At 35.7% G+C, this 22889-nt stretch overlaps 2 protein-coding genes across 2 annotated transcripts in view; one reads left to right on the forward strand and one right to left on the reverse strand.

Moving 5' to 3' along the window:
- Nucleotides 1-6381: 6381 nt before the first annotated feature.
- On the forward strand, nucleotides 6382-16696 carry ica1 (islet cell autoantigen 1). The gene is made up of 13 exons (XM_028012033.1): nucleotides 6382-6669; nucleotides 8182-8211; nucleotides 8284-8455; nucleotides 9520-9592; nucleotides 10405-10528; nucleotides 11250-11448; nucleotides 12444-12569; nucleotides 12645-12743; nucleotides 12821-12900; nucleotides 13244-13290; nucleotides 14553-14756; nucleotides 15328-15402; nucleotides 16264-16696. The coding sequence occupies exons 2-13, from the start codon at nucleotides 8195-8197 to the stop codon at nucleotides 16383-16385; spliced, it is 1338 nt and encodes a 445-aa protein (XP_027867834.1). The 5' UTR covers nucleotides 6382-6669; nucleotides 8182-8194; the 3' UTR covers nucleotides 16386-16696.
- Nucleotides 16697-19215: 2519 nt separating this feature from the next.
- The window catches only part of LOC114141463 (glucocorticoid-induced transcript 1 protein), a 33206-nt gene continuing 29532 nt past the window's right edge, over nucleotides 19216-22889 (reverse strand). The window contains 1 exon segment of the mRNA XM_075410488.1: nucleotides 19216-22832. Within this exon segment, the coding sequence (XP_075266603.1) occupies nucleotides 22511-22832 (322 nt within the window). The 3' untranslated portion in view covers nucleotides 19216-22510.

The following is a 22889-nucleotide window of genomic DNA, read 5'->3' on the forward strand; positions in this document are numbered from 1 at the left end:
CTGCTGGGAGCCACCAGTGAACCTATATTTTCTGAGCAAAATGTCTTCTAGGCTGTTATGGTACACATAAAGCTTGTGGACTAAGAGATGTAGTGTGCATACAAACATTAGAAATAAAACACCTTCCAAGCAAGAACTCCCCGCTTTCCAATTTAGTTTCTGGGAAGAGACTATTATCAGTATCTGACTTGGTTTTTTTTAAACTTCCTCCACATTCATTGAGACATGTCATCCATCTATCTCAGCCTCGGGGTCCAGAAGCTCCTCGGCCATGAGTGCCTGCTGCGGCGGGGCTGTATTTCAGCATGTTGAAGTGCATGGAGAATTCCCATGAAGGGTAAGGGATTATGGATTTTGGCCTCTAAGCTGCCTGGATGCCCAGTGCGGATGTCTCTGAGCGTAGTAATCTTCAAACAGCACGCAGAGTGATGAGTGGGCACCGAGGAGTTCTACTCAGGATCTAAATGTGTTCCACCGAGTTAGAAAGAGATAGAAAAAAAAGAGCAAGAGAGGGAGGAAAAAAAACCATTTGATGCAGAAATGGAAAGGATCGACTCGGTGGCTCCTCGGGGCGAGAGACACTTTTGATCCTGTGACCTGTTTTAAGCCTAAAGTCTGCGTTGAAAACTGCTGCGGAGCTGCAGATCGCTTTGGAGTGGTGCAAATGTAAATGTCACGGTTCCTCATCACTACAGGTAACTGCGGATGGAAAAAGTCAATTGAGAAATTTTTGGGGTCATGCCAGGTACCCCAGGAAGAGCAGGGTGCCACTCATGTGAATGGGTCCCAGAAAAATGGCCGCTCTGTTTCAGGGTTCCTGAAGTTAACGGTGACCCATTATGCTTTACTGGTTAAGATAGTTTTATTCGCTACACAGAACACGTTTATTACATTATTTGTACAAAATCAGACTTATGTCATGAGACTCTCTGCCCACTTTGAGCTCCTCCATTTGTCTTAGGGTGTCCTGTCACTTTAAATCTTCACCGTTTATGGCTGGAAACAAATTCACAATTATACAACTGTACAGCTTTGAAAAGCAGAAGTAGAGCCTCCTGCGCAACCAACAAGAATACAGCAAGTGTTTTTTGATTTGTAAGTGAACAACAAAACAGTTGTCTTTTCCACAGAGTTGGGTAGAGTACCCAACTCTAGTTGGGTAAAGGTACCCATAGTTGTACTCAACTAAAAGTAGCACTACTTCAACATATTTTTAATCAAGCAAAAGTAAAAAGTACCCTTACTAAGTAGCATATCAAAACATCAATCGTTTAATATTCAAAAGTTAACAGACTGACCTAAATATGCATTTATGTGGGAACTATGGTATTTTAAGGACCAAAATTAAAGTAATTGATCAGAATTAAAAATCTAAAAAACAACACAATCATTCAAGACACATTTTTCCCAAATCAGTTTCTTTCAATATAAGACATAAGAATTTGTGAAAATCTGCAGGTGTGTCTGTATTTGGTGATTTTTTTTAGTTAAAATAATCAAGCTTGTTCTTCATTCAGTGAAGTTACTCCCAGTGGGTAGAGTATCCAGAAATTTTTCACAAAAGTAGCGATACTTTATAATAAAATTACTCAAGCGAAAGTAAAAAACATTTAGAATCGTAGAATTATTCTTAAAACTAAATTTTTCCCCAAAAGATTTCTCAAGTAAATGTAACTAGTTACTACCCAATTCTACTTTCCAGCAGTCATTGTGCAGTTCATATAGCAGTAAAACCAGCAGTCCAAACGGGCAGCTAATAACCCACTAATAACCCCAGTGGGTCACACTGGGGTTATTAGTCAAGGGCTTGCTGATTTATGACGTTAAATCCCAGAGGTTTTTGAAATGGCTCATTTTCTAGACACCAAAAAACATTAACTTATTGCCAAAAATAGGCCAGGTGTTTTTTTAAAGTGTCTGGTCTGTTTTTAGAAGCAATAGAGATGAAAATGGAGGTACAAAAATATGCAAAATGTGAATTTTTCATAATTAGCCTATGGCTTCTGAGGTGGAATAATAAAAACACGCCTCATTCTGTATAAAAAATCTCACGAGTGAAACAGCAGAATCTCCGAGTTAGAAAATGTCAGAGAAAATCAATAGTGACGTATGTCCCTGATCAATATCTGAAAGGAATTTCCCTGACTCTGTCTTGATTAAATTAGATCCCCTCAAAAAGCATCTCTTAATTTAATACCCTGATTGGTTCCTGCCTTATTCAAGTGAACTCAAATTGCTTTAATACAATGTAGGACCTGAACTTAAGATTGGAAGTGGACAAGGAAGATCAGATAGGTTCAAGGACACGGGCATTTAGAGAGATTACATTCGCTTTTCGTTATAGCCACTGTATCTTCCTGTTTGTATCAAAGACCTTTAGATGATATCGCAAGTCACGGTTAGGAGCTGTGTCGAAAAACTTCCTGCAGCAAATCAGGAGATATTTTGAAATTAAAGATGCAAAACACTCCAACAACGACGTGTTTTCTGAGAGCGCAGCGGATGAAAACAAGCTGCATTGTACATGACGTGACCTTCGGCGGCTGAAGGATCAAAGGGTTCAACATTACCTCAGTGATAATCAAATTAAGTCTGCAAAGCTTTACACAGAGCTCACTTTCCAACTATAAATCCATAACCTGCTGTTTAAATGTACCTCACGGTAACTGCTCAGAGAGCTGTATGCTGCTCACACACTCCTCAAGACTCTGCAGCACAAATACTGTCCAAGGCTACAAACAGGTACATCAATTTGGGAGCTTGACAAGAAATTCCCCTTTAGGTGACAACAAAATGTACATGCCATTAGATCAGCTGCAGTATACTGTGATGAAATAAATTGAAGCCAACAGATGAAAGCTTGGGGCCCCAAACACCAGAGAGAGGACTATTAAAGGTGTTTTCCCACTTCCTTTGTGCTACACTGCCATCTTTTGGTCAGAAACAGAACTGCACCTCGGTTGAGGTCTGATTGAGGCGTGGAAAAGAAAATCTAGTGAGGTTTTTTAATGGATAATTTGCTGCTACTGATTTTCTAGTGAATTTTACAACCTTTGTTACCTTCTTACATTTTATATCTTCCAGTCATAAAATGTGTGAATTTTGTGTTTTGCAACGCTCACACATTCAGGTTCGCAATATGTTTTTTTCCGAGTTTAGGATATTTCTTTACTTCCCTCACCATCGTCCACATTATGTGTGGTGGCCAGGGCCGCATTCAGGAGAATAAGAGCCCTGGGCAGGAGCCGGTTTTGGTTCCCTATAATTTATGCAAATTACAGAACATTATAAAGTAGTGTTGCACATTTACAGGCACAAACTAAAGGATTGTTGGTTTAAAATGTCTGGCAGATGACTCTACGTTGGCCCCAAAACTGTGATAATTTTCAAATATTACATATATTATTGTGTTTAAATTGATAAAAATACAATATTTTAAAGGGGAAGTTTTATGGTTTCCACGCACATTGTGATATAAAATGGCACAATCAGGTAACTAGGTGACCTTCAGTTGTTATAAAAACACTATATATGTCAAATATCACTTAAAAGAAATTACACTTTGTAATTATACGCATTGAAATTGGGCCTCTGTCACTTTAAAAACTCCGGATTTTTCTGAAACTACGCTTTTAGGAAGTCATCACAACAGCACTCCTCTATCAACCTTCTAACAACATTTTTACTAGTGGCTCCTATAATGACCTCAGCAGATCCTCAGTTCAACCAGGTGTTTGCTGATTGCTGCTGGCTAGTCTGAAGGAGCAGAGTGGGGGAGTCGTAGAGAATGACTGCTCTGTGAGGAGAAAGCTCAGAGGTTTGGAAACTGCAGCTCAGAAGAGGAACTGCGCCACGAAGGCTGAGCTAGATCCAACCAGGCGTTTTGAACAGCTGAATGGTTGCCATGGAGATTTAAGGATTTCTCAATCATGAATGAAAGAATTAAGGCAAAAATCAAGGTATGATTTTGAAAGCATTATAATATGAAGTAAAGCTTTCAAATGATTGGTAAACATCAACAATGCACATCAAATTTTTTTGGTTGGGCTTCCCCCCAAAACTCTGAGCCCTGGGCTACTGCCACTCTGAGCATGTTTTAAGTCTGGTCCTGGTGGTGGCAATGAAAACTTTGGTTTGTTTGTCACACTTGTTCACCCCACTCTGAATTTATAAAAGTGGTTATTTTCCCCCTCTCTATTACTCTTTCTGGATTTAAATATGTTTTAAATCATATTTCTAAAAGATATTCCATGGGTAACAAAGCTTATAAAAGCGATACATGAAAACCTATTATTTTTGTAAGAGTAGACGTTTAAACTGTAAATGCAGAGTTGTGGTAAGAAGTAAAATCTAATTTAAAAGCTTGATTCATTTTGTTTCCATACATCATAGTGCTATTATTCTACTTTTCTAGAGGAAAAAATAAATCAATGGCCATATACTGATTGCTCCTTTCACTTTACTTATACAAGCATTTATTTGATTTCAAATGACTGGATTGATTCCTTTGCCCACTCTGGGACATTACAACATTATCTGTAGAGCAGACAGAAGCTTTCAGCTGAACCACGCTGGAAAATGTATGGAGATAATTATGGAGGCTAATGTTTCACATACCCTTTAGTGAGACGTCACTGTCACTAAGGACGGATTCTGGAGAAAATCTGGCAGCAAACAGCAATGTTCATGAAGGCCACATTTTCTTTCATCACATATTTTTATACTGTCAACATAGAAAAAACTTTACTACAACCAAAGAGAAAACAAAAACACCTTTTGCTGTCAAATTACTAATTGATTAATCCAAAAACTAAGGGCTGACCTGTTTATTAGTTTATTAATGATCGGGCTGCTGATTGCAGCCAGTCCACAATGTTAGCAGAACTAGAGGGCCCCAAAACCACATTTTGCTTAGGGCCCCATGGAGGCTTGGGCCGCCTGTCCCTATATAATAGACTATAATTAGCCCAATATTAACTGGGCTAATTATAGACAGGCTATTGATTCTGTTAGCATGCACAGTTATCTAGCCTGTTAGCATGCTAAGATGTAACACATTACATTAACATCAGTAATGGAGTGGCGCTTCTTTCCAAACAACAAAACGTCTTTCTTGTAGACAGAACTGTGTAGAAGTGACAGAAAATGTGTAAAAAAATATATTTTTTAAATGGGTAAAAGAGCCTTAATGTGATCATACAATAAACTGTGGAAACCCTTTATATGTAAAAACTAGAATTTTTAAAACTGTGCTTTACCTTCAGAGAGGTAACCAGCTTCTCTTTGCAGACAGGAAACTCAGAGCAGATGAGAATTGTAAGAGAAATACAGAAAAGATACACGGTGGAGGTATAAAATAAAGCTATTTCATTTGTCTAATAAAACCACAAGGTATGGACCTGTCCTACACACCATAACTTTAAAAAAAAGTCAATATTTCTACACACCTTTGAAAGAAGCTTGAATACAGAGTAGTGTTTCCATAAAGCTGTTTGATTTTGTAAAATAAAACATGCGCAATAGAGCTCAGTAAATTGTTCAGTAGAGTTATTTAGCGCAAAACATTATTCTTAATGCACTTAATGACTAAAATCAGCAGAACTTTATTAGCGTTAGGTTTTATTTAATCACTTGTCCTCGGTTCAATTTGTTCCGGCGATACAGTTAACTTGGCACGATCCAATTCAGATTAAACCATTTTAAATTTTATTTTATTTTTAAAATGCATGTCTATCATTAAAATAGAGAATATAAACCTTTAAAAACTCCCACCTGTTGTTTTTTCCGTCTTTTGAGAGGATCAAAATGTCGTGGGGAAAGAAGCGCATGCGCAGATGTAGTCTTAATTAACGCAGTTAAATTAGACAGCAGGTATTCTCTGAATGTATAGGTGGGTGTACAACTGAAATGAGAATACAAATTGTAAAAAGAAATCAATTTTTAAAAGTAAGTAATGAAATCTTGAAATATTTCTCTCCCATTTTTTGATTCATTTCGTAGTTTTCTCCCCATTTCCCACTTTTGTTAATATTTTGCACATTTTCTGATTTCTTCAGTCAATTTCAAAACTACTGTTAAGTAAAAACACGCAAATTTTCATTGAAGCTTTGTGCAGGTGTTGGACTTAATTACTTGCATAAAAGTACAGAAGGAAACCGGAGGAAAAACATGTAAAATATAATATAATTTATTATTTAATTTGAAGCTAAAACGTATTAATAAACTGTTAATAAGAATCTAAATTCATTTTCATGTAAGCATAAAGTATACTGCAGTATATTTTATATTTTTTTTCAAATAGTTATTTAGTCTGGAGACCTTCTATTATCCGTTTTCCTCCGCTAATAGTGCACAACCATCTACATAAATCCGCTCAATGGGGCGTGTTGCCATGTTTGCGCCAGACAAACACTCCTGAATTGTGCGCTGCGGTGTGCAGAGTGGATGCAGGATGCGGGGATGTTTGTGTCTGCTCTATGAAGAGGAGGGGAGTGCGCTCTGATTGACGTCAGCTGGTTTCGTGCAGACGGACAATGAGCAGCTGTGTGTACAAATTCACAGAATAAACCCGGGCCTGAAATCCCGGCATCGCTGCTGCTGCTGCTGCTATTTATGCATCGATAGAAGAGATGCGACGTGCCGTTTCTGCATGCTGCCTTTTTCGCTCAGGTAAGTGAGGTTTATGTTGTTACTTTGTCTCTGATCGCAACTCGTTTCGACGTGATGCTCATGGATAATTCAGAGACACAGAAGCGCCGCTGGGCTTCCGCATAATGAGTCTGTTTATTTTATAAAAAATATTCCCAATTAAGACATTTTACGATCACTGATGATAAAGAAACAAATAAATGTAGTTTTTAAAGGTGACTCAGTTCGGTACTGAGGCTTAACGACGGACGGTTTGGTGAAACCCATCTCATTAACAGGAGTCGTGACGCGCGAGCTGCAGATGACGCTCCTCGCGCAGGAGGGAAGCCCGGAAGGGGGCGCCATTTTTAAACCAATATCTAAACATTTATGGTAGTGTAATAATATATATATTTACAGAAAAGCTTCCCTTTACTTAAATATATTACACAGATCTGATCTAGTCTTTTTTTGTTCAGAGTATTTTTAAATATAGCGAGTATAAATAAAATAAAATCCAAAACAGGCTTGAATGAGAATCACAAAACTTCCTCCATCTCACAGTTTTTCCAAATAATAGAAAAATAGATTGATGGGTATTGAGTAGTTAATATCTTATATTAATATTTAAATGCATTATGCATTTAAATAAATGCTTTATTTAAATAATTTAAATAAATGCATTTAAATAATGAAAATATATAGGCTATATATACTATATGTGGCATACGTATAGTCTATATCTGCACCGTTTCCAATCTAAAGAGTTATTTTATTGTCAGGCTAGCCAAATAAAAGGTGTTTAAAAAAACAAATATCTTCTGACATTTTGAAAATATCTACTTAGAAAATTTGTTGTAATTTGTAACCACCATTTTATTTCCATTTTTAGGAATTAAAATAAAGATAGACACAATTTAGCAAAAAGAAGATGTAAAAAATATTTTTAAAAATCCAACCTGATAAGGAGCAGGTCTGCACTAAAAGTACTGGGACTTTTAGTGTCATTCCATGTAGAAATGTAATGCATATAGAAAAAAAACTTAAAATCAGTTTTAAAAATCTGAGTTTCTTATTTAAGTTTATAAACAAAAGCTGGTTATTTTTAATGTTATTGAGAGTCATTGTGAAAGGTCCAAAAAGCTAATAAATTTACTTCTATAAACGTAAATTAAGTTTAAATTTTAAATATACGTCAAAAATATGCAAGAAAAAAAAACAAGGAATTTTTTAGATAAATATCAGTAATTTTCTAGCAAAAACTTGGATAATTTTGAATTTCAAAAGTCACAAATTTTTAGATTAATTTGAATTTTTTTGTAGCAGATTTTCACCTCTTCAGTCTCAGAAATTTCTGATTTTTTTCTAGAAAATTTTTGAGATCAGTCTCAAACTTTCTAATTTTTTTCTAGTGAACGTTCAACTTTTCAAGCTCAGAAATTTTCATTTGTTTCTGGGAAATTTCTGAGATTAATCTGAATTTTTGGGTGAAAATTTAGTCCTTTTTTTCTACAATTGTTCCAGTGTGTCTTCATACTTTCATTTCTTCCCCAGGTCTTCTTAAAAAATGGAGGGCAAACATTTGTGAGTATTCCTCAGTATTTAATGGGTTCTAACACCAGCTGTAGCACTGATCCAGTCCTCCTCTCTTCGTAGCGGCTCCTCTGGAGAATACCTGGACCGCTTCATCCAGAACCGAGACTCATCGGTGGTGAACAAGTTCCAGAAGAAGTTCTGGAAAACCAAGCAGACGCTGATCAAAGTCACCGGGAAGAAAGAGGATGAACACGTGGTGGCGTCAGACGCGGACCTGGACGCCAAGCTGGAGGCGAGGCAACAGCTTTTTTCTCACAGCTTTAAACTTTTAGTTATCACGTGACGTCACACTTCCGGTAACTTTGCCGCTGACAACATCTTGGAGGTCACCGTAGCAGCCATGGCAGTTGCTATGACAACAGTGAACTAGCCGCAATCTTAAAACTAGCTCTCGCCTCGTTCTTATCTTACTCATAAACAATATTAATACAACTGTTACTCGATTACATTAATTGAGCACTCTACCCACCTCTTTGTAATACGAAGATAAATATGAATGACATTTACTGTAGTACTCACTGCCGAACTAGCAAAATTAGCTTAGCTAATGTAGCTTTTAGCTGCTATAAGCTAAGGCTGGCATGTAGCCTACGTTTATACAGCTAGGTCCACTGATTGTATGTTTAGCCAAGTTTTTCATTCACAAGTGTAAATTCAGTAGAAAAATCCCTTGCTTTCTGACTATTTAACTACTTTTAGTTACTATGTCTTTCAAAAAAAAGTGTAAGGCAATTAAACCACTCAGTGTTTTATCTAACTTCAATTACACGATGTTACAACGCCTGCTGATGTTACTAATATTTCATTGTATACTGTTCTTTGTACACTTGTTGTTCTTTGTTTTCTAATACCGTAATAATAATTAAACAACAACAACAACAAACGTGTGCACAGGTGGGTAAAGTATCTGAAAATGTTACTCAAGTAATAGTAGCACTACTTCTACTTTTACTCAAGTAGTACTTTTACTCAAAGAAATGACTCAAGTAAGAGTAAAAAACACTTGAGTCACTTGTCTACCAAGATGGTGCTGACCACTTCTGGTTGGAACTATGCATTTCATTACTATTTAGTTTCATTACTAATATCACATCTCTTGTTTGTGGAAAAACACTTTAGTCTTTCCTGGCTTATAATGATCACTTTGTTCTAGATATCCACCTAATAAACTACTGAACTAAAGTATTAAACAGTGCTGAAGCATCAATCATACTTTCACAGAAATGACTATTTAGTTACCATTACTATTTAGTTATGTACGTAAAAATGTTCATGTTTTTTAAATCTCATCGGCAGGTCTTCCACTCCATCCAGAGAACATGCATGGAGCTGCTAAAGGTCATTGAGCAGTACCAGAGGAGGATCTGTTGTAAGTCCAGAAAACTCAGAAATATCAGATTGATGAAACTGAGCCAGTCAACCGGGGTATATTACTGTTCAAAATACCAGTAAGTGAGCAACAGGAACAAAAGGAATAGAAATACTTCAATACATTTTTTACTCTAGTGAAAGTAAGTAGCATTTCCAAGAAATTACCTCAAGTAATTTGGTAAAAAGGCTACTCAAGTATCTTTTCACCAAGTACTGAGTAACTGATCAAAACATCAATAATTTAACATCTAAAAATTATGTCAGACATACCAGAATATAAAGTTATGTGAAAATGCTAGTATTTTAAGAACCAAAGTTAAAATCACTTAGCTAAATAATAAAATATGGCAATATGTATTTTTTTTTTCAAATCAGTTTCTTTCAGTAAAGAACTTATGAAACTTTAACAAAAACTGCAGATGTTTGTCTGTGTTTGGTGAATGATTGGTTAAAACATGTTTGTTCTTCATTTAGTGAAGTTACTCACAGTGAATAAAGTACCAGAACGTTTACTCAGAAGTAGCAATACTTCATAGTAAAATTAGTCAAGCAAAGGTAAAAAGTAAAGCATAATAAAAATACTCCTGAAAGTAAATATAAGTAGTTACAACTCTGTTGACTAATGCCTACTTTTAAACATTTAGTTTGTATTAAATTTGGTCATCTGGATTACTTTTGTTCCTCTTTAAAACTCTTTATATGTTGGCTTATTAAGGTTTTAGTGGCTGGTTTTAATAGCAAAGACTGGGAATCAGATGAGAATCAGTATTTTATTTTCCTAAAACAACATTTTTCATCTTTACTTCTCAGTCCTCTCTCAGGAGGAAAACGAGCTGGGTCGTTTCCTTCGCTTCCAGGGGTCGCAGGATAAAAGCCGGGCTGGGAAGATCATGCAGGCGACAGGGAAAGCTCTCTGCTTCTCCTCCCAGCAGAGGTAGCCATCTCATATTCTGACATTATACCCACATAAATCCCTTCCTGGATCATTAGATTTAGGGATATAAAATTTCCACAAAATCATTCACATAAAGATAAAAGAGCCTAACATGGCGCAGCTGTTCACAAGGACCAAAAAAAAAGAAATTGAGTTAGCCACTGAAAAATAAAAAAAAATGTTCAAGATGGCCACCACAATTGTCATGTAAAATGTATTTATTTTTGCAGTAAAATCACCAACTAGATTATTGGTGATTGCTTGTCAACCAATCAATTGACAACTGGTGTGAGACCTGCAAACGGCGAGTCCTCAGTTTCAGTTTGGTGTCTGATTTTGCTTCGTATTATCACTTTAAATTTGTACAAAAAGGAACAAAGTCCAAAACATATGGCAGTGGGTAACATTTTTTGGCAATAATTGGTTTAATAAGCTCAAAAATGGTGGCCATCTTGAGAAATGGCCGTCATCCTGAACTTCAAGTGGCTAATGGGAAAAACCTGAGAGTGAGCATGCAATTTTTTATGCTTGTATCCACATTAGAATGATTTTTAAAGTAATATGCTAAATTATCAGGGGCCTAACATGTTAAAATCCCTCTAACAGACCTCAAAAAGCCAATCAGTGTCACAACGTTCATGATATTGTAAAATAAACATAGTTCTTGGATTATAGACTTTTGGAGGCTTGATTTTGAGGACAGCTCTTCTTCTTCTTCTAGGCTGGCTCTGAGGAAACCTCTGTGCCGTCTGTACCAGGAGATCGAGACTTTCCGTTACCGGGCCATCTCTGACACGTGGCTGACGGTGAATCGGATGGAGCAGTCCCGGACCGAGTACCGCGGAGCTTTGCTTTGGATGAAGGACGTCTCTCAGGAGCTCGATCCAGACACGCACAAACAGATGGAGAAATTTCGCAAGGTTTGTCCTCCACATAGAAAGGTCTACGGAAATAACAGATGGGAGTTCACCACTAAATATTCTAAATATCAACTAGTTCGCAGTAATTAGCAATATCTAACGGATTGTGGAGTGGTGTGACCAATGGATATCCAGGCTTTCTATGAGTCTTTGGCTGCTTTTACGATTGGCCTATGGGCCTTACAGAACATGATCATTACATTTTTTGCATAAGAGATTTTAGTCTGGTCAGTTCTGTCTATATTAATTTAGGTCTATTGTCACTTTAAATCTAAATAACCAGTTGTTGGCCACGCCCCCAACTCAGTGTTTACAATCACACGTGAAAATCACTGCAAACAGATGCACAATTGTACAACCATACAATACTGAAAAGCATTAGTAGAGCCTCCTGCACAGTCAACAAGAATGCAGCAAGTAGTTTCTTAAAATAACTTGTCTTTTCTAGCAGCCATTGTACAAATCTTGAGATGAACTTAAAAAGTTTAAAATTTGCTAAAAAAAACTTTGACATTTTTGATTAATCTCAGAAATTCTAATGAAAAGAAACATGAAAATTTCTGAGATTCTGTCTTTTGAAACCTAGAAATGCTTTTCGAATTAAATTTTTGAGAATAATCTCAAAATGTACGTTTTTTTAAGCACATTTTCGACTTTCCTTGTTTTTTTTTCTAGAAAATTTCTGATATTAATCCAAAAATTTCTGAGTTTTATTTGGTGGAAATTTACTCCTCTTCTTTTCTACCAACAATGGCCCTAATGCGCTATCGCAGAGTTGACTCCCAAAATTGAAAACTTTGCATACAGTAGATGAGCTGAACAAAACTTCATCTCTCATGTCCTCTATCAGATGTTTTCAACTCATCTTGTAAAGAAACAAGTTTCAGATTCTGTTTTTATGCGCCACTAGAGGGCAGAACTCGCCCAAAAACCACAACCAGTCAGCACTTTGCCCAGTTCAACTTGTTTATTTCTCCTTTTTAATTAAATCTTAGGTTCAGGCTCAGGTTCGGACGACTAAAAGCAGCTTCGACAAGTTAAAGAACGACGTCTGCCAGAAGGTTGACCTGCTGGGGGCGAGCCGCTGCAACCTCCTCTCACACATTCTGTCCACATACCAGGTTCATCTCCTCTATTGAGCTCTAATCAGAAAACCAATGGGAAATTGAATTAAACAGAAATTATCTGTGTTTCAGACGACTCTTTTGCACTTCTGGGGGAAAACGTCTCACACCATGGCGGCCATACACGAGAGCTTTAAGGGCTGCCAGCATAATGAGGTTTCCACAGTGAAGGTCAGAGCGTTTTTCCATGAGGAAAAGAATTACAGGCAAAAAATAAAGAACATGATAAGTTGGGTTATTGTTTACAGGATTCCATGGACAAAACGATGGAGAAGAAAACTTTGGAAAGGGAAACAGAGGAGAGAAGAAATGGGACAACTAATGACCAGCAAGTTTTCCATTTAGTTTTTACTTTTGATCACACTTCAGGGGAGAAAGGGGGAAAACATGCTAACAAAAACTGTTTTTACATATTCAGATGTGGCACCAATATTAGTACATCTAAAAATTTCTTTAAATGAACTGAATTTCTAGGAATTTATTAATCACTTCCTGTTTGACCGGAGCAACTATAAATGTGACACTTTACTGGTGTGCAGATTGAAGATAAAATGTTTCTGTTATTTTTATGCTTCTTTATTGATGTTGTCAACAAATGTGTTTAAATAGATACCAAAGCTCTTCCTTTGTATGTGCAAATTACTCTGATATTCTGCTTCTTAATTTTACAGACTAATCTCATTAGGACATGAAGAAAAAAGTGAAAATTTGAGAGAAGGTAAAATATGTTCAATACTCTTGCTTTTTAATTTTTACATTTTTTTGATGTTGTTGCATCACCAATTACTAATATATGCTTCTATTTTATAGACGTTGCCTTAATAATAAGAGTTGATTGAGTATCAATAATAAATTAGCATAAAATGGTGAGAAACTTAACTCTTCAATGCTCTGATTATTAGTGTAAACACATATAATAATGCAATAAAATAATAATTGCATTTGTATCAACGATATGTGGTTCAGAAAGCAGAATATATTACATTTTGACAGCAAACTCGGGTGTTTTTGTCATCAGAATGTCATTTTTATGCTTTACAAATAAAGTAAACTATTAACCTTGCTAGTATATTTTATATACTGTAAAAAGAAAAAATGAAATTATCAACTACAGCAGGGGAAAGCTGCTTATACTTAAGAATAGCACTATTTCAGCATACTTTTACTCAAATGAAAACAATTCAGCCATCCAGCAAAAAAGTATTTGGTAAAAAGGCTAATCAAGTAAACAATATAATATTTAAAAATTACATCATCAAAATGGACCAAAATATAAAGTTATGTGAGAAATGTTTGTATTTTAAAGATCAGAATGAAAATATCTGATAAAAATATTTTCCCAAACCATTTTCTTTCAATATAAAACCTATGAAACATTAATAAAAACTGAGCGTCTGTAGCTGTGTTTCCATTACAAATGTTAGCTATTTTTTTGTGTTTTAGAAACACAATTAAAATCACACGTGAATATGTTTGTTCATGCGATAAGTTTTTAAAAAACATATCGTACCGTTAAAAACTTCCTGTCTTCTGCGGGGTTGTGCCAATTGTTGCATCCGATTTTTGATCATGTGACTCGTGTGATGCAAAAAAAATTGTTTCCACTGCAGTTTTGCAAAATAAATAAATTTCTATATGGCTAAAAAAAACAACCACCTTTTCATCAAAAAATTAATTAGCGTGTTTCTATTAATCAAATTTATTTCTGAAATGTCAAATTGCTCAATTATATGGTCAATAGAAACAGATCTTGTGCCTGGTTAATTTTTTGAACAATAGCTTGTTCTTTATTTATTGGTAGAGTATCCAGATATTTTACTCCAGAAAGAGTAACTTAATAATAAAGCTACTCCAGTAAAAGTAAAGTGTAATACTCCTATTAGTATATTTTTGCCCAAAGTAAATGTAACTAGTTACTACCCATCTCTGAACTAGTAATTAAGCTGATAAGATTAAAAAGATTGCTTTCTCCTTTCTCAGAGTTGGATGGTGAGGAGGACAGTCTGGCTCTGCTCAATGAAATCCTGGGCGGTTTGTTTGTGGACGATTTTTCCCAGGAATGGACCAAAGGGTCTGGAGACACGGAGGCGAGCGCCGGGCCGCCCGACACCCAGCAGCAGGAACACTCGTTCTTTTTGCCGTCACAGCTTTTGGACCAAAGCTTGAACAAGTCTTCTGCCTCAGGTCAGAAAACAACCAAACCTCTGATTGTGCAGTTTGTTTTCCTTCAAACTTAAAACTTGTGGAATAATTAAAAGTTATATACTGTACTTTGTGGAAGTCTGTCTCACAAAAAGATCCTAATAAAATACATCAAAGCTAATGCACCTGTATTTGGGCCTATACTAAGAAATGGAAAATAAAACTAAATTAAGAGAACAAAGTTGTAACATATGAGAATAGTCATAATATTACGAGAGTAAAGTTGACATAATGAGACTAGAATTTATATTATGTCTTTATTCTTTGACTTTATACTTACACAAGCTTATTATCGCACTTTTTTTTTTCTTTCTTAGTAACCCTGTTGTAATATTGTCCATCCCTCCTCTGGATAATTAGTGCCAAATTAATAAATGCAAACAAAACAAGCAACATTCACATTTCTCAATGAAATATTCCTACATAATCTATTTCCTGGAAACATAAACGTGCCTAAAACAACATTTAAGAGCTGATAAGGAAACTTTTCAGACATTTATCAGATGTGTGGAATGATTTCTCTTTGAGTTGTCTTATTTTATTTGTGAATCAGACTGGACCGGGATCGTCCCACAGCCAGACTTATCACCTGGATCTGGACAGAACCCCGTAAAGCCAGCGGTGAAAGGTAGGACTAATGGATGCAAGTGGATTAATGGTATATTTGATTAAAATTTGTTCTAATTGATTAACTAATAGCGTCCGATTAGAACTTCTTTTAGAGTTGTAGTTTCGCCGCCATCCAACAGAGAGCGCTGCTTGTCATTCTTAAGCGGCGTGGTTGATACAGAAATTTAAGATGGCGGCGGTGCCGTAACAGAACGGTTAAGAGAAACGGTCCAGAGTTCGTTATGGAATGTAAAATCCACTTTATATTTTGAAATATAAACACTCAACAAGCTCCTTCAGTTATTGTCTGAATGTCGCTCATTCAGTCGAGCTTCATGACGGAGAATTATACAACGAGGAAGAAAAACATGGCGGCAATAAGTACGGTTGATTTTTTAGGCTGTAGCGAGTTAAAGCGCTTCATGGAGCGAAAGGTTTACCTTTCCTTCAAGAGCAACAACCGACGGTACTTCTGAATGGGAAATTAAGTGTGTCATATTTTATTCTTTTCGTGTTTTTATTTTTCTATTCAGCAACCTAATAGGTTTTGTTATGTTATATAAGTAAGTTTAAGACCAGAATTTTCTGTTTATTGAGTCAGTATTTACTTCAGTGGACATAAAATAATGTAAAAAATTTAAGGATTTTTTAAAATGCATCATATGAAAAATTTAGTCCTTCATGTTATGGAAAAACGGTCGGTTCTCGTGTTACAAACGAAAACTAAGAATTTTAAGAAAATGACTAATAATCAACTTTAGATTAACTCATTAACCGATAACTTGCATCCGTAGTAGCACTGAATTTCGACACTTTGAGAAACAAAGCAAGTTTAGATTTTCATTTTATGACTCGCATGTTTTGTTTTCCTGCTGTGTAGAAACAAGCGGACCATCCAAAGATCTGTCAGCGTGGTTCAACCTGTTCGCGGACCTGGACCCTCTCTCCAACCCAGATGCAATCGGAGCAGCCAGCAGAGAAAACGAGCTTCACAATGCATAATTCTTCCTGAGCAACGTGACACATTTAAAAACTACATCCATTTGTTTTGGTTTCAGCTGCAAACTGTTTCCAGTATGATGATAATCAGTGGTCAGAGGCTGGAAGACTGGATTTCTAAACTTCTTCCAAACGCCAAAAGAAACTAACACACAACAATCAAGTCAGAACAAGTTACCATATATAAAATCAATCACATTAAATTATAACAAAACGTAATGTACCAAATTTGTTGTAGTAATAGCTGCGTTTTCATTAACTATATAATTGTGTAATTTAACATTTTGAAAATAAATTCTCTTAATGGACACACGCCAATTTAGAAAAAAAATAGTTTTTTGATAAAAAGCTTTGATGTTAGGTGGTTTGAAATTGGTTTATTATTCAAAACTAAATTTGAAATATTGTTTTTTGCATTATGCACAAGTCAAATAATCAACAATTGGATGTTACTACTGGTAGAAACCACAAAGAAGAAGAAAGGAAGCAATATGAGGAAGATGGCAGAGCATTTACTTAAATGACTTATTGTGTGAACAAACTTATTCACACATGATTTAATTGCATTTCTTATTTAATAGAAATTGCAAAATTGTGTTTTTATATTAGCAAAATATAAAAGTTTTGCACACATTTGTAATGGAAACACAGGGATTGTCTTGAGGAATATTCCCCATAAAAATTAACCCTCCATTGCTGTTGTCATAACTCTTAACTATAGATGAAATTCTGCAATTATTCTTCAATTAAACAGTCAATGTTTCAGTAATCCAATTAAAATTTTGAAATTATATAGTGCAACTTTTAAACATTAATTTGTGTTTTAATTTGTATAACTTTCAACAAATAAAAGCAAAGTGTTGATTTGATTAGGGAATATTGTCATCTAAAGGTGGAAAAATGTAAAAAATAAAAATAATTTTAAAAAAAGACTCACCTACTGAAAATTTTAGCAAAAAGAAGTGAGAAAATCCAGCTTTCATCCAAACTCTGCTGTATTTTACAGCTGCAAAAGTTAGAAACTGGTCACAAAAAGTTGGTATTTTGATTCTTTATAACCATTATTACAAAAGTTTAACTTTAGCAATTGTTTGGAGATTTTAATCTAGATTTAAACTTGGTGAAATATTTAGAAAGTGTTTAATTTAAAAAATATTCAGATAATTTAAGTTTCACAAGGGATTTTATTAATCAAAACAGCGACTCGTGTTGCTGTCAGATGCAAAATGCACATCTGTTATTTTTCAGCTTAAATTTTTGTTTTGTAAACTTGAATTTAAGAACCTGTTAAGAGTCGTAGAAAGCAGACGTTTCTTCCACTCACAGTTCAAGCTTTCAATCAACACAACTTAATGGTTTTGCACTGTGAGTTTTTATAAGACATCCAGTTGGTGTTTAAACTGTTTGCTTTATTTGAAGAGATTCCCTCAGTAGTTGCATAAACTCATTACTGCATGCTGTCGCTAGTTATACTGTTGGTCATCACTGCTTTATTTCTTTTTCCAAAGTCTTTAGACGTATATATTTTCCAGGGCTGCTCCTTTTGGGCAATATTCAGCTTTAATTTTATTTTTTGAGCCAATAAAACAGAATAAGACACTATTTACTAACGTTGATGAAAATGCTGCATCAACAAGATATATATGAGGAGGAATGTCTTAAGACTGCCGTGTCAAACTCATTCTCATTGTGGGCCATATCAAAACAGTGAATGATTTCAAGAGCCGGTTGTGGCAGAATAAAACTGTCAAAATATTCACACTGATCAGTCCCTTCAGGATTTTGATATTGTTTTTGTGAGTTTTTTTTGTAATCACAGATTTTGTGATGTTAATTTAGAAATATTTTCATGGATTTTGTGATATTTGAGCTTCTGTATGATGGTAAATGTGACTTAAAGCTGAGGCAGCAGTGTAGTAGAAGTGAAAAATACTGCCACCTGCAGGTGGGAGTTGCAATTACAAATGTTGGCAAATCTTTGTAATCGGCCAAAGTTGAGATCCACAATTTTATAATTTTCATTATATAAGAAATGCAATTGAAATCACACAGAAATAAGTTTGTTTACGCGATAAGGCGTTAAAAAACATGCACCGCCACGGTTCTCCAACTACTTCCTGTCGTCTTCTCCTTCATGGTTTCCACCAGTGGTAACATCCTGTTTTTGATCATGTGACGTGATGTGAAAAATTGTTTCCATTGCAGTTTTGCAAAAAAAACCACCTCATCCTAAAGCTCAAAAACATATTAAAAAAAAAAAGCAGGATTTTTCTAAATTTGCTTGTATCCATTAAGAAAATATTACCAAAATGTCAGTTTGCGCAGTTATAAGGTAAATGGAAACACAGCTATGCACTTAAATGTTTCTGAACATTTTCGCACAAAATTAGCATTAAACTAATAATTATGCATTACCATGAAAAGATGCGGGGATCTGTTGATTTGTGGAAATTGTTCAATCGCAAAAAACTGCAGGGACTGATAGAAACTTTAGGATATGTTTAGTGCTCAAATATTATGTCAATCAAATCAAAGCGGTTTTTAAATTAAAATCTGTAAAATTCGTTTGTCAAGAGGCCCACATAAAAAGCTACGGTGGGCCGGATTTGCCCCCCAAGCCTCAAGTTTGACACACCAGCCCTAAGATATTTACAGATGAGACTCGTTGTGACTCTTGAAGCTACACGTTGTTTTAATTTTCCATCATCATATCGACTTTATGAAGAGCCTTAACTTTACCTCAGCCTCTACATGTGAGATGTTACCGAATGCTGATGTTTGTCCATGTGTGTCTCTACGCCCTTTAAAAAGAGAAGACATATCAATTCAAAAAGGCTTTTCTGTTTCCTTTATTGAAAAAAACAAGATCTACACAAAAACATATAAAACACAGAAGATTCATCATCATCGCCAACAACGGCAACTACTTCTTTAAACGTTCGGCATACTGAATGGATACGGTCGAAGATTCTGAAGTTGCAGAACAGATTTCATTTTTGAGGAATCGGTCATTATTTAGATAAATCTCAACAGGGTGTCATCAGCATATGAACTGCAACGTTTATGCTTTAATATCTCTGAAACGTGCTGAGAACTCAGCAGTAATATCAGACGTTACATGAGCGTTTTCCTTTATGGAGCCCAAACTATAAAACAAACTAGTGTCGTTTTTCTGCTAAATAAAAATCCATTGCACATTCTTCTGATTGTTTTAAGTAACAAACTGGAATACAGCACAGAACAGTGATTATCTTTTCCTTTCCAATTAAGTGCTTAAGCTTGGGTTTACAAAAAAAAAGAAAAGTTTGTGTGTTTCTCAAATTATGCAGCAATGGTTTTATGTTGAGCTGGTCATTTTTGCCCCCTTTTTTTATTTCTAATAATCCCCTGATAGCCTAATGTAAGGAAATGTTTTTATTCTAATAAACTTCATCAACCCTCAGAAGATCAGTCAAGGTCAAATCTGTCAATTTTGACCCAACAGGATTTATTTAAAGCTAGAAAACCAAAAAATCTTGAAAGAATGCTACAAATAAATCACAATCAGTGTTTAGATTAAATAATAAAGCAGGTAAAGAATTTTGATTGAAGCCGTCTACAACAGGAAGGCAACTGTAAACTGAGAATTGATTGTTTTCTTAAAGAAAAACATTTTCTATATAAATATGTTGGGTAGATGTGTGCTTACCTGTGGAGAACACAAAAAGATTAAATTAGCTCTTTTCCTAACAAGATCAGCTGGGAAATCTATAACTGAAGCAGGAAATCAATAGATTGCAGCTGTTTTTTTGAGCCTTTTTGGTAAAAAATACAGTTTTTTTCATCAATATTTAGCAACATTTGTTTTTCTTTTCTATGCATTTTAAATTCTCTCTGATCCACCACATGCACAGCTTTAGCTTCAGTGATGTTTTAGAGTCAGAAAACTAGATTTTCTAGAGTTTGAGTGGCAGATTAACCTAAAAGCAGCCAGAACACGATTAAAAAGAGAGACCTGCATATGTGCTCACCTAATATAAATTATTTTGGTTGCAGTTATTTCATGGATAGAAATCAATACTATCCATAAACAGGAGCAGAAATTACAATGTCCATCTACCAGGGGTGTCCAAAGTGCGGGGCGGGGGCCATTTGTGGCCCTTTGTACCCAAATTTGATCCGATGGAGACATTTTATTTCAAATCAAGATAAAATTATTGCTGATTTAATTTTCTTACAATAGAAAATAAATATGCCACAAAGTTTTACAAAGCTTTTGTAATATTAAAATCACATTTATTCATACACTTTATTTTAACGGAAAAGCCAACTTTAATGTACCAAAATCAGCTTTTTTAACTCATTAAACATGGCAAAATATAGCAAGCATTTAAAAAGAAAATCCTGTTATAACTGAGAATTGTTTTTTTTAATACAGCAAACAAGCAAAATCCTTGTAAAATTTGGGATCTACCATGAATAATTTCTCTTGGTTACAAAATGATGCTGGCAAGTAAACTTTTGGCCCACATGTCAGTTTGTGGTGATCTGATCTAAAACGTTCCCCTTATTGGTAAAATACAAACTCATTATGTAAAGAAATGTAAGAACTTCACTTTATAGCTTAAAAATATAAAGTAAAGTATTCTATTCTGCTGACATGTTTTTTTGGCAGGGGGGATTTTTGCCCTTTAAATGTACATTTTTTTCCCTGGTTTGATTTTTTTTCCATCTCATTGTTATATTGGACAGATATCATCCTCTTTCTCCATTCTGCTACCATCAGAAAACATTTTTCCAATCTCCCTCCTCACTCAATAAACCCCTTTATAAAACTTTTTGCATCCAAACAGGAAACTTTGCCTTCAGTTATTTCAGATTTTGAATAGCTGCCAGACTCTTTCAGCTTTTTTGTGTTTTTATTTCCCATTTTTATCGATTTTGACCACTGAAATAGATAAAACAGCAGCTTATTTACAGGTATAAAGTGGGGATACCGGTCCTGAAAGGGGCAAATAGACCCAGAGCCTCATATGACACTGAATCACTTTACAAAAATGAAAAACACACAAACATTCTGGCACAAAAAAATGCCCTGATATCTCGAATATGACGGTCTCTGTGCCGTTTTGTAGTTTGCTTTGGTTTGTGTTTAATATAATTGTTACGTAGCTGCAAAATTCTCATGCCAAATCAAAACAGCTTGTGAATTAAAGTAACTTATGCAGCTCGTTGTGGAATGTGTCGTAGACACCTGGAACTGGTTTCAATGTCAAAACCTAAAAAATTAAACCTGCGTTTCCTGGGAATGAAAAACAAAAGAGGACATTTTGGAAAAAAAATCTCCTTGTGAGAAAATCACTATAAACGCTGAGGAATGGCAGCACAGCCCCACCATTCGCTTCTAAACAACCTGAGTTACTGCTAACAGTCGGTTGAGCCAATAAGAAGGCGATAGGAAAGTCGTGTGCTTTGTGTTTACTTGGTCACTCATTAAACAGCTCGTATTTTTGCATTTTGTGCTTAGCTCGTCCTGTTGCCATGGTAATCACACTGTGTACAGGTTCAGGCCTGGCCTGAAGAAAACCTGCAACTGCATTCAACAAGTACTGCTGCTTCTCATTAACAAAACGCAACAAGTACATTCAAACATATATGTCAGAAATAATAACAATAACAATAAAAATGCCTTGTGCCCTTTAGAGCCAAAATGGGGTAAATTATAAGAAATCCCATTTGTGTTTTAGCTTCAACACTGAACAGCTGGACAATAACATGAACACAATGCAGTTTCTGCTGATATTGCATGGTTACAATTCTGGATTTTTTTTCTTTTTAAAATTTGTATTTATTTTATCTTGATAAGACTGCCAACGCTACATATAATTTAATTATTCAGTTCTATTTATTGCAGGATAAGCAAACGATTTCCTGCTATATGTGACGATGGTGGGTTAGGTTAGTGATGGGAGGAGAGCGGTCAGCAACAATGCCCAAACATCAAGTATTATCCTCAAACAGGAATCCATTTCCACGCCGAGGGCGCCCCCTGCTGGCTAATGTTAGGATTATCAGAGTGCAATTTTTTTGTTGTCATTTTTTTTCCTTTTTGTTTTTAAGCCAAACCACCAGGCTATTTGTAGGTGGTTTTATTTGTAGGTGGTTTGGTCATGAATACCTGAGGACCAGCTGGTGAGGACTACATGTGCTGAGCCGTCTCCTGACTCGGCACTCAGGCCGCCGCCGCCCCTCAGGTCTGCGGACGACAAAAACGTAGCTGCTGGCGCTGCGGGCTGAGTCGGGGTCACCTGAGTTGTGAGGCCGCTGTTGGCGTGAAAGCTGGGGCTGATTGGGGAGAACAGGGAGGAGCAGAGGAGTTTGACGGGGCAGAAGGCCGAGCCTCTGGGGATGAAGTTCACCTTGTTTTTGTCAGGGCACGAGAACAGAGGGAAGCCTTTGGATTTGCCCGATCTGAAAAGGACAGAAGTTACTCTTAAATTACGATGGCCTCCATTTTGTTCACAGCAA

Source organism: Xiphophorus couchianus, chromosome 3, assembly GCF_001444195.1.
Source record: "Xiphophorus couchianus chromosome 3, X_couchianus-1.0, whole genome shotgun sequence".
Taxonomy (NCBI): Eukaryota; Metazoa; Chordata; class Actinopteri; order Cyprinodontiformes; family Poeciliidae; genus Xiphophorus; species Xiphophorus couchianus.

What these genes read in the sequence shown, in the direction of transcription:
- ica1 (XM_028012033.1), top strand. An exon ending in AGATGGAGAAATTTCGCAAG is followed by an intron (nt 11,449 to 12,443) that starts GTTTGTCCTCCA and finishes ATTAAATCTTAG; the next exon opens with GTTCAGGCTCAGGTTCGGAC. An exon ending in AATGGGACAACTAATGACCA is followed by an intron (nt 12,901 to 13,243) that starts GCAAGTTTTCCA and finishes TTAATTTTACAG; the next exon opens with ACTAATCTCATTAGGACATG.